General features: G+C 42.7%; 1 protein-coding gene across 1 annotated transcript; it reads right to left on the reverse strand.

Annotated features, from left to right (window-relative positions):
* Nucleotides 1-255: 255 nt before the first annotated feature.
* LOC124073905 (proline-rich protein 29-like) lies at nucleotides 256-4,612 on the reverse strand. The gene is made up of 5 exons (XM_046416462.1): nucleotides 4,405-4,612; nucleotides 4,027-4,126; nucleotides 2,728-2,843; nucleotides 1,762-1,937; nucleotides 256-911 (listed from the first exon to the last, which is right to left on the reverse strand). Exons 1-5 carry the CDS (start codon nucleotides 4,471-4,473, stop codon nucleotides 746-748), a joined length of 627 nt encoding a protein of 208 aa, XP_046272418.1. The 5' UTR covers nucleotides 4,474-4,612; the 3' UTR covers nucleotides 256-745.
* Between the last annotated feature and the right edge of the window lie 7,336 nt (nucleotides 4,613-11,948).

Consider the following 11,948-nt stretch of genomic DNA (forward strand, 5'->3'; position numbering starts at 1 on the left):
ACCCAGCAAATTGACACTGAAATTCTTTCCTATGCCTCAGCTGTTTCACGCTGACTCAACCTATCAGCCCAAAACATTCAGATCAGTGTGCGACTGACTTGGTTTTCAGGCTCTTTTTGTGATTTTACTGGCTTTATTGTCATCACCTGTAGGGTGACTGAGTGATGTGCATCTTCTTATCGTCCTGAGCACTCATCACAGTGTATTTTAAGATAAGGTCACACAGTGTTAACACAGCGATAGATCATTTGTGGTGTCACACTCTTGCTATGTTGCCCACAGTGGTATGCAGTAACCTAAATCACCACTAAAGCACACAGAGTCACTGTGATCACCTGTCAATACTTCTTATGTGTACATGCAGTACATTGTTCAGCTTGTGGTCCCACTTTACATCTGTTGCTGCACCCTGCTGGACACTGTGGGTGTTGTAGGTTGAACAAAGGTGTAAAAATGCAATTAGCCTTGCACAATATCATATTTATTCACTCTATTGGACATTAACCTGAAAGACTTGTAAAAAAGAAAACCGTACATGTGAAAGCCCAATTGTTGAGATAATATTAATAAACTCAAGATTTTTTTTTTTGTTGATTTTGTAATCGCTTTTGGTTTTTTTTCTTCTTCACAAAACATGAAGCATCTGATGCGCTTATCTCTTGACTGGCAGCCTGTCCAATCAGTGCCCTTCTCATCATTACTACCGCAGAGCTTGCTGCTGTTGTCACTTCTCCTGTCACGCCGCTCAGGAGGCCCCTTTGGCTTCACAGGAACAGGTTGTGCTAATCGGCTGCTGGCTGGGCGCTGATGTGTGGTCGCTTTTACCTGCTGCAGGTGTGACGTTGGCTCCCACTGGCCCACTGGTGCTGGGAGGAGGAGGAGGAGGAGGAGGAGGAGGAGGGACAGTTGGTCTGATCAAACGAGACACAAAAATACTCATCAGCGGTTTACCTCTACTGGACATTTTTAGCTACCTGGTATGAATGAGTAATGATTTTTGTTTTTTTAAAATTGCATATATGAAATCATATAAAATTCAGATTTAATAAATTCCTGTTCCTAAATCTGATGCAGACATTTTGGATGACCTTTTTCTGGTGAAGCATTCAAGTCTGGGTGGGAGAGCGAAGAGATTTTGGAGGCTGTATTGTTCTCTTTCCCGCTAATTTTTCTATGTCTCTATTTGTGTTGCCGGTTGCCAAAAAGGTGAGAACAGGTTCTTCCCAGCAGACATGATGCATCTCCTCCCTAGCTCGCACAAAATGTCCTAAAATGTCACTTAAAACTGGGTGTCGGTGAGCTGTACTGACTTTGAATTTGTTGTTATGTGAGTTGTAGCCTCAGTTTAAGATATGGCAGAGCCAGCATCAGTCTTTTTGTTTTTTTCAAACTTTCCAGAGTCTTCTATTCACTGGAGCAGTTGTTAATCACTGTCAACATATAATTTCATCAAGGTGATTAATGAGTAAAAAGTGGATTTCCATGGGAAGAATACGCTGGTTGGATCCGCCTCGCGCCGTACAGGCAATGTCCCTTCACTTTTAATTGAAATCTCATAGATGTGCTCTGTCTGTCCAAATTAAATTTGGGTGCCTGCTGCAATAAAACAAAACAAAACAAAACAAAAACATCTCAGCCTGCCAGTTTGTGATACAAACAGCCTCCTTTCAAACAGGTGAGTGTGTGTTTGACTTTCCACTTCATCCAACAGTTAATGAGTCGTCATATGAAATGTGATAGCCGTGGAGGAGCTCTGATCACCTGTCTGTGTTTGGCAGAGAGGAGGTGGGGTTGTTGGGGTCCTGGTAGACCTGCGTGGTCTGACACTGGAACCATGCTGGACAGGACACATATGGAGCAGGCTGGTAATAGTGGTGATATATCTCCTGGTCAGCCACTGTCTCTTGAATTATACGCAGATCACTGGGAGCCTGTGACTGTGAGGGAGCAAACAGCCTTTATTTCAGTCTAATCGAATGATTCAGTTTTCACTGATAGTCTAAACAGACTGTAGGAAACAGAAAGAATAAAAAGTTGTTTTAAGGAATGACAAAGAATAAGCTGAACAAAGTGGATTCTCGACTAAGGACATTCTTTAAAAATGTAATCTGAAATGAAAATCCATGACATGGACAAAAGTATTGGGACACAACTCTTTATTATTTCAGGGGTTGGGCTCGGCCCCTGACTTCCAGTGAAGGGAAATCTTAATGCTTCAGCAAACCAGGACATTTTGGACAATGTTATCTGTGTGGCAGCAGTTTGTTGAAGGTCCTTTTCTATTCCAGCATGACTGTGCCCCAGTGCACAAAGCAAAGCTCCATAAAGACATGTAGAGTTTGGTGTGGAAGATAGTAGTCTTCCAGTTCCATCCAACGAATAAGAATTATACGGCTGTATTTTGATATAATAGGACCAATACAAATCCCAGCAATTTCCCACAACTCACTGTTGATGCCTTGAAACAATCAAACAGTGAGCTGGGAGGAAACTTGAAAGACTATAATAAAATTAGAGTGAAAGAATTTGATTTTGAGTTGAAGTCAAACAAAATTCAATTATCTTTTCTCTTCATCTTATGATATGAAGTTGATCCTGTTGAGGGCGATACACTCAAACTTAGTATCTTATTACAAAAGTTATTTTAATTCAATACAGTTCAATTCAAAATCCAGCACTCATTTTAATCAAACTCGACTCGAGCCCTGATCCTTGTCTGGTACCCACCATGTGGCCCGACGGGGGGCAGCAGAACCCGAACGAGCTGAGAGCCGACATGGTCATGTTGTTCATGATGACCTGGTGCATCTGGGCATTCTGGATCATCATCAGCTCTACAAGATCTGCATGTTGAGAATGTAACAACCCCACACACACACACACACACACACAGACAGCAGTGTAAGTGCTCTCTGAGGATCCTCTGATTGTCTTCTGTGTGTTATCAGCCTGCTGTTCTGTCCTCTTCCCTCAGGGTGACGAGGTGATTAACCCACATTGTGTCAAACTGAGGTGCTGAATGTGAGGTGCCAAACTCAATTTTCCCTCCTCCTCGTCCGTCAACATTTGCTCTGCAATGACTCACCCCGCTAAATTATTTAACTCCTTTCCATCAGCGTAAATATGCTTTTCCACCAAGATTTCCACCAAGAGTGTATTTAAGTTAATATAATCCCACTGTCATTTAAAAACCAATTTTTTGAAATGTGGCTGACTACAGTATTAAGTAATATTTGCAGCACTGATAAATTATTAAATAGTTTCTGGGCAATGTGAATGATATCAGTGGCTCATTAGGTGAGTGATGCAACATTCAGTAACTTGACAAACTTTGTGATATTTCACCATCTTGAAGGAGTCGGTTTCATAAATAAAACAGCATTCATGTCGGCTAATGGAAGACTGAAGAGTATTCACGCAAAGAACATGTGACTCAGTCAAACTTGTGATGGCTGGTTGGGCTGGATTACAGCTGCAGTTTTCTCTGAGGTGAAATTGTTCTGTCATTACGGTCATCTTAAATGGTCTCATCCGCATTTGGGCAAACTGAAGCATCCAATTCGATGTTATGTAGCTTCGTATAAATGGCACTGACTGCGCTGCTGCTATTCAATACATTAATCAAATTACATCACTGTGTTGTGACATTCTTCAACATTTTTAAGCAACTGCTTGACATTTTTAACATGTGAATCTCTGAACTTAACTTCACTGACTTGCAAAACTTAATTTTCAATCACTGGACGATAGAGGATGGAAACAGGTCTGCATAAAACCTGCTGCAGCACATGGACAAGAATTTAACGCGCACACACACACTCTCTCACTCTGTCTCTCTTACACACACACCCACACACATACAAACACATGCGCATACATTTTGCGCAATTGTCCAAGCTCAAGAGGAGACCATAAATAATATATCTGAGTGCTTGCTGGCAAGCCGGTAATGTGACAGACAGTGGAGAACGGCTGAGAGTGTGAAATCCTGGGATCTAGTTTGTGTGTGGTGACAGCCTGCCTCACCCTGCTTGACGTGACCACCGGGCCTAATGGAGGCAGCGGAGCCGGGAGGCATCACGGTCGCTGGGAGCTGCTGCAGGATGGTGGGGGGCTGCTGAGGAGCCTGGGGAGGAGAGATGGGACGGTAATGAGGCTCACTGCCTGGAGGCGCAGCATAGCTGAGAACAAACTGCGGCATAGCAGGTGAAGCCCTGCTCCATGAGATGGCGAGTTCCCATATGTAAACAATATTGAATGATTCTATTATGACAGGAGATCAGCGATAGGTTTTGTGTTTGAGCTGCGCAGGGAGCAGCAGGTCAGTTGTTGCTAAGATAAAGAGCTTTAACCGACAGCCTAAACAAGCGCAGGAGAGAATGAGTTAAAATAATTCACACTTACAGGCAATATCTGAAAAGCGTGCGGATCATACGGCGTGAAGTGTGGATAAATATCTTCTGTCCACGCCATATGTGAGAGCTTCAGCGGATATTATTTACAAGATACTCAGTGTGCAATTAAACTGCTGAAATGCAGAAGCACACAGTAGCAGGTTGCCAAGGTGCCAAAACACAAGCAACAGTCTGCATATGCACACACACACACACACCCACCCATCACGTATACACACACAAACACACACACACACACACACACACACCGTCTGTGATCACTACACTGACCTACAGTATGGAGGCTCTTTGTGTAATTAAGCTCACTTTGGAAGCCAAAGCGAAGCAGGTGGTAACTCAAAGAAACAAAACTATGTTAGATTGCCTTATAAAAGTGTCTCTGGACTTTGTTACTTTTTACTATTTTACAACAGTGAATCACAGTGGATTTAATTAGTTTTTGTTCATAATGCTGATCAAAACGAATCTCTCTCTTAAAAGTCAAGGGATAAAAATACCTACAATTTAATTTAATTGTATTTAAATTGAATTAAAACCTAGTTAGGTATTCTACAATCATTTTTCATACTTAGTGCCACACATTTCTCAGTTCACTTTAGTTCAAAACTCGTCACACAGTCAGGACAACAGACGTCAAAGGGGGCTAAACGGTGGATTACAAAACGCATCAAATTCATTCAATTCTGTGTGGTTTTCACAGTCACAGTTAACTGTGAGACAACAGTGTCCATCAAAACACACACACACACACACACACAAAGTCAAAAGGTGAGTGAGTTTAAGCTGCATGTTGAGTGGAACTCAAACGTGTTGTGCAGCCGGGACACTGAGACGTGTTTAACGTGCTTTTTATTCGGTATGCAATTAAATATTCAAACTGAATAAAGGACACATTTTCTGTCCCTCTGTCTCCATGTGAGCGTAAGGTGCCGCTTACATTTTGGCATGTGGCTCAGTTACATCATGAAATATTTACACTCTTCCTAATGGCTACACCGTTACAACAGGTGATAACATCTTGAATTTCCCTCGGGATCAATCTATCTATCTATCTATCTATATCTAACACAGACTACACCTTTAATCAACAACAGATGATACAGATATGATTATATCAGCTCTTAAAGTTTACTACCGAGCAGTTACTTCTGATACATAAACAGCTAATAACAGCACGTCGTTGCAATTGTAAGGAAGTAAGCTTATTATGTAGTTTATATTTGTTGAAAACTATTGTGCCACTTGATGTATAAACAGTAATGAATGCTGATGCTTGATGATACACTATATAGACAAAAATATTGGGACAGCTCACCCATTACATCAACAGGGACTCTAATAGGACAGCTTTCTAAATGCACAGACAGCTTCGCGGCGGTAACATCTTCCGCTGCTCTGGGAAGGCTTTCCACAAGATTTTGTTTTATGGGAAATTTTGCCCAACTTTGGGAAAGTTAAACCTACCTATAAAAAAAACTGTGCCCCCATGCAGTCGCTCAATAAATGCTTTGGTACACAATATAAAATTGTACTAAACACATAAAGGGTTATAAGGGTTATTAATATCTGTTTTTAGATATTCATACAAATAAATTAAATGGAGCAGCATAAAAATTACCCAAAACCTTTAACTGTCAAATTTGTTAAACTTAAGTCTTTTTCTCAGTTTGGGCAGAGAACAGCAGTGAACACATGCAGCAGACTACATGTCCTCACTGTAGCTTCTCAGTGTGGGACAGTCGCCTCAAACTGCCCTCAGTCTCCCCACAGGTGATTTTTTTAGCATGAAAAACTCAAAATAAAGCCTTGCTGTGGCCACAGGTGAGCGTGTACGGAGTGCTCAGAGCGAATGCGACACAGCCAACAATGCATGTATAACAGACGGTTACAGCCTGAGCTTCTATGGCTGACGACGCTAATTAGCACACAGTTTACATTCACTGTACCGCACTGCCTTGCTGCTCTCCCTCCCTCCCTCCCTCCCTCCCCACTCGCTGTCAAAGGAAGGGGCCTCCACACCCCCATCGCATCTCCAGCTCTGTAATTAAAACGCTGTAATCTGGGTGGATCGTCTCTATTTTTAAAAGCCCCCTGTCATTGTGTGGGTAAAGTGACACAAAGGGAGGCATCAAGCAGCGAAAAAGGCGGAGGGAGAAGAGGAGGAGGAGGAGAAGGAGGAGGAGAAGCGGGGAGAGGATGGGAACAACCGCAGCAGCAGGTGATGACCAACTCTTTGAGTGATGAAAACTAGCAAAGTATGTTTTAATTGGCACAGTGGACTGAAGATTATTCTCATCTTGTTATCTCGTGCAGCCCACACACACCTCACATCAACTCTTCCCTGAAATAACACTGATTATTTTTTTTTTTTATAGAAACAAAAAGAAAAGAGAGAAAAGTTACCAGCACAAAATGCAATTTAGATACCACATGAATGATTGAGAAATATTTACTTATTATTTAAATTAAATCACACCTGGACAACTGAACCTCTTTCACAGAAACCCTATTGTGTGTACAGAATCGAGTTCTGGGAACAGCAGTGTCCTTGTTTGTATGTAAATGTACAGCAAAGTTTGTTGCTTTTCATCCATCTTTGATTACATTTAATCTTCATTTCTCATATTAAGTATTATTCAGATCATTTACTTCCTTAGATGTCGCAACGCTAATCAAGTCAAGCTTCTGCACCGAAAATGTGATTAAACCAAAAGTATGTTTAAGAAAGTTTTAGCAACAAATTGCTCTGTCAAGTTAAAATACTGACTACTGGAATAGAAAAGCGCCTTTCCCAAATTGCTCCAACAAAGTGGATACGTTTGTCCATATAGTGTATATATTGATATCATGATATTGATTCAGATTCAGCTCAGCCCTCAAATGAAGTAGAGTGAGGTGACACGAGGTCACAATACAAACTCAGTCTGAGCATCTACAGGTTATTTTTAGAACATCTCAGAAGCGTGACCATATCTTATATGTCAAATATGAATGAGACCCCAGAGCTTGCTGACTCTGAAACAGCTCTCTATAGGGACTGGGCTACTGAGCCTATGATTAAATTATTTGCCCTTCTCAGTAATATTTAATCACACTCATACACACACACACACATACAGAAAGTCATCAGCGTTGGTGAAAGGGTTACCTCATTGCATTAGGGATCATTTATTCATACTGCAGGGGTGCAGTGGGGAGGCCACACATGGAGATGCCCAGCAGCCCTGTCTCTGTAAAAGCTAACAGATTTAACCACATTAGCTGGATGTTCTGCTTATGTTCTACAAATAGCATGGCATCACTGTTGCCCGTATTGTATTTATTATCCCATTAGTACGCTGGTGTTCTCTGGAGCTGCTGTCACCGTCGGTCGACCAATGGGGACAGTGAGATGGCAGATTTGAAATTAAAGCTTTTATCATTAGTCCATGACTCTGACTCACTGTCCCCTCCACCCCTCCCACCCCACACACACACACACACACACACACACACACACACACACACACACACACACACACACACCCCTATTTTGCCCCTCACCCCCTGCGGCACCAGCTTAAGAACATGGCCATTACCTTTCCCCCGTTCCTATGGCAACACCACCCTGCAGCCCTTATGTGGTGGAGGCAGTGTGTGCGTGTGTGTGTGTGTGTGTGTGTGTGTGTGTGTGTGTGTGTGTGTGTGTGTGAGAACGTGTTTTCCTGTAGTTGTGGGGACAAAAAATCTGTTCACATAGTCAGATTTTAAGGACCTGCCTTACTTATGGGGACAAAATGCAAGTCCCAACAATGTAAATCATTAAATATTAGGGTGAAGACCTACTTTAAGGTCAGGATAAGGTTAGGGTTAGGTTAAGGTCAGGGTTAGGACTAGGCGAGTAGTGTTTATCATCATGGTTAGGTGGGGGTTAATTCTCCAGGAAGTGAGTGCAAGTCTATGTAATGTCCCCAAAAGTGATGGAAATACAACTGTGTGTGTGTGCTCTAAGTCACATGAGGGTGTGTGTGCATGTGCGCGGCACGCTGACGTTTGTTTAGATAATGTCAGCGGAGAGCATAATCAATTTTTTTTAAGGTTTAATGTCGTCCTCCCTCCACCACACGTGCAAAGCTTACAGGCTGACGTTGTTAAGCAACAGATATTCAAAGTTTTGCAATCCAGTGTATGCTTCTTTGTGATAAGTTTCCAGCTGTGTTGAATCCCTCTGATTGACTGGGGCAGGTGATCAGTAAATCTCTGATTAGAACAAGTGGACAGTCAGAGAGAGACTCTGCTTTCTCATCAGGGGCCATGCAATGTCACCTCGACCCTTCAGGGAAGCAGAAGTTTGGCGCCTCTGCAGAAGCAATGTTCTATAACGGTGAATGGGAAAAAAAAGAGAAGATGAAAGGAGATGATATCTAGAGACGACGAGAACTCAAGCGTGACATGACATCGCCGAAGTGTAGTAAAGGACAGGCCGGAGAGGGTGGATGTTATTCACTCTCTGGCGTTTCACTGTCTGGCATGCAGGTAGGAGGTAGAAAGAGAGCCAGAGAAGCAATGTGAGATAAGGCTTTGAATATGTCTCCTCTCGCTCTCGTCTTTCTCTTCTCTCCCTAAGGAGGAGGGCTGACTGACAGACACTCCCCGCCACTACCACCAGCACCACCAGCTACTCCCCCGGCTGTGGGCAAGCTTTGTATAGTGCCTACCACCAGCTCGGGCCAATTAACACATCTCTTTGCACACACTGAGTTTATTAATATATAATAAACTAACCACAGACGCTAATTATGTTTCATTCGGCCATTTAGATGTAAGTGGTTGGGGGAGTAGGTGTAGGCGATGGGAAGGGTTTGTAATGATGCTGCAGAACAGTGCACCGATTTATGGTCAATACAAGTGATTTTCAGTGGAAATCAATGGGCCGAGACAGCCCCCTTGTGAGGACGCGGTCATTAGAGAGAAGCATATTAATGCCATTTGCCTCAGCCAGAATAACCTTCCATTCTGCTGTATATTTGCTTGTTTTTGTTAACTGTGGGCTTGATTAGTCCCCTGAAGATTGCCTTCATCTAAGGCGTCCAAGTTGGAGTCACTGGGCTCTCAGCTCCTTCTCTCAGCACCGACTTAATCAGACAAAACCCCTCCAAGCGCTCTTCTCCTGCAGTGATCTGACATCCCCAGTGCCGAGCTGTCTCCTCCCTACCCAGATGCAGGACTGACCTGGACGTGATCCTGGGTTAAATACAGCAACCGAAAAGAAAGATGGCTTGGCGCAAACGTACGACTCGTCATCCCTCATGAGAATTAGATTTAACCTCACTGCCGAAGGCCTGCACAGACAATGAGCCTTTGCGGTATTATTCTCCATCTATAACGTTCCAGGCTCCTTAGATAATTTAGTTTAGAATAGTTTATGATTTCCTCAATGAGAGCTTGGGCACTGGGGCTAGAACATGTCATTCTCAATAACAGTGATTCACAGACTGATGTACCTGTTCTCTCTCTCTCTCTCTCTCTCTCTCTCATTGCATAAAATCTGCAGTGCAGAATCACATTGTAAGGCCACCTGTGCTGCTAAAGATCACACTGGCTTTCTCTCCATTTGCTTCATTTTATTGCAGACATCTGTTCCTTCGGAATATGATCAACCTCTTTACACCAAAGAGTACATGCGAAAGCTAAATGTGTGAATGCTAAGTTTGAATTTGCATATTGTTGGCGATGACTCATACAAAATGAACAGGGACCCACCTTCTGAAAGAGTATAACCCCTACTTCCTCGAGATTATGGTGGCAATTAATGTTGTGCTTTTAAAATGCACACAAATAACAAACAAGTGTCCCGATAAGAAGGAGAAGCTAATGAGAAGGATAATTAATTTCTTTTAAGTACGAGGCGTTTATTGTTTCCACTTCACACTGCAAAATTCATGTTCCTTTTATGTTCCAGAGCCACATTTTCACTAGGTTTATTTTTAAACCAGCTAAATACTGGGGTATTATCGCCGTCGCGTTCCTGATGTTCTTTATTATCTCCTCATTTAATCCTTTATTACATGACAACGTGTGTTTGTATGACTTTGACGACAATGCGAGTGGCCGAGTGCAGACAGTAGAGCATCAGGAGGGGAAGGGACAGAGCGGCTGGAGTGAGAACACGCTGGCAGGCAAAGTTCAGGACTGGGTAGGTAGAAAAGCACAGTGACACATCACATCGGCAAAAAACTGAAAATGCCTTGTGGTTATAGCCGACAGCACAGTGTTATTATGAAATCAACGACAGTCACATTGGCAAACGATGCCCACATTCACGCAGAGACTACGTTGCAGCATAGAAACACATTTGCGAGCGTGAAATGATGTAGGTGTACCATTTTGTGGATGGTTCGAAATGTGTTAATTGAGTTAAGTGTTTATGTGTGTGCAATCGTGTGTGTGAGTGTGTGTGCGTAATCGCCAACTTTTCAACTGCATGGTGTTGTGGGTAATGGAAAGAATGAGGCAATTTTGTTGTTTGTTGTTCATTTGCCTGCACATAATAGATTTATTTAAAATTTCATGAGTTTGAATGCAAGGACTATTGGTCCCTGCTGAATTGGATGTGGGACAATTTGCCTGGGGTGACGTGAAGGAAGTGTGTGTGTGTGTGTGTGTGCGTGTGCGAGCATGAGCATGAGCACATTTGTGCGTAGATTCCTCAAGTCAGTGAGGGGGGGCCACACAGCAACTATAAAAAAAAGTCAAGAGAACTGCTCTGAGAAAATAATGCACTTTGGTGAACTTTGTGTTTTAGTGGCAACATGTGAATCAACTCAAGGTTGGGTTGAAGTGATAATGTTTCAGTGATACTGAAATGAGTGCCAAGTCATACCAACGTCTGCTCTGTGTGTGTGTGTGTGTGTGTCCACCGGCGTGGACCAAAGGCAGGGAGAGAGTGTGTTTACATCCACTCCCCTGAGTGTGACATGAGACACTGTTTCTGTTTTGATTCCTTGACTTCACTGCATGTATTGTTATTGCCTCGTCCTTTGAATGCAACACATCCCATTAGAAACAGATTGAATGGGGCTGCGAAAGGCCACTTCATCCTTGTGGGAGCTTCATCGACGTTGAAAGCAGATCTTTTGTGTATCTCGTCCTCTAATCAAAAATGCTCAAACTTTTCGAGTGAAAAGCGAAGAACTACAAGAGACCTCATGATATATTGCATTTTCATTCAAAGTCAGTCTTCTTGGGAAAGCTATCATTATTACAGTTGAGCACTGAATGGCACTTCTGGTTTAATCACCATTATTTCTGTCATGATTTCATAGCCGGTGCATGGTTCATTATTTTCTGTGAGGTCTCTGATGTTAAAGGTCAGCGGTGACACTTCCTGACAAGAAAATGTACAGCAGCACTGAGGAGAAGGAAACACACTGAGCCTGCATAACTGCACACATGTTAATTGGGGTGAAGAGTTAACATGTTAACGTGTTGTTCCCGCACTGCTGCTGCAATACTGGCTTATTAATATCCTCCTCGAGCATTGATTATAATTAC

Source organism: Scatophagus argus, chromosome 16 (assembly GCF_020382885.2).
Source record: "Scatophagus argus isolate fScaArg1 chromosome 16, fScaArg1.pri, whole genome shotgun sequence".
Lineage (NCBI taxonomy): Eukaryota > Metazoa > Chordata > Actinopteri > Scatophagidae > Scatophagus > Scatophagus argus.

Excerpts from the sequence above, each read along its gene's own strand:
- LOC124073905 (XM_046416462.1), bottom strand. The coding sequence starts at position 4,473 with ATGGCGTGGACAGAAGATATTTATCCACACTTCACGCCGTATGATCCG. Across the intron at positions 2,844-4,026 it reads CGGTGGTCACGTCAAGCAGG|ATCTTGTAGAGCTGATGATG; the intron begins GTGAGGCAGGCT and ends CTCAACATGCAG. Across the intron at positions 912-1,761 it reads TCTCTGCCAAACACAGACAG|ACCAACTGTCCCTCCTCCTC; the intron begins GTGATCAGAGCT and ends TCGTTTGATCAG.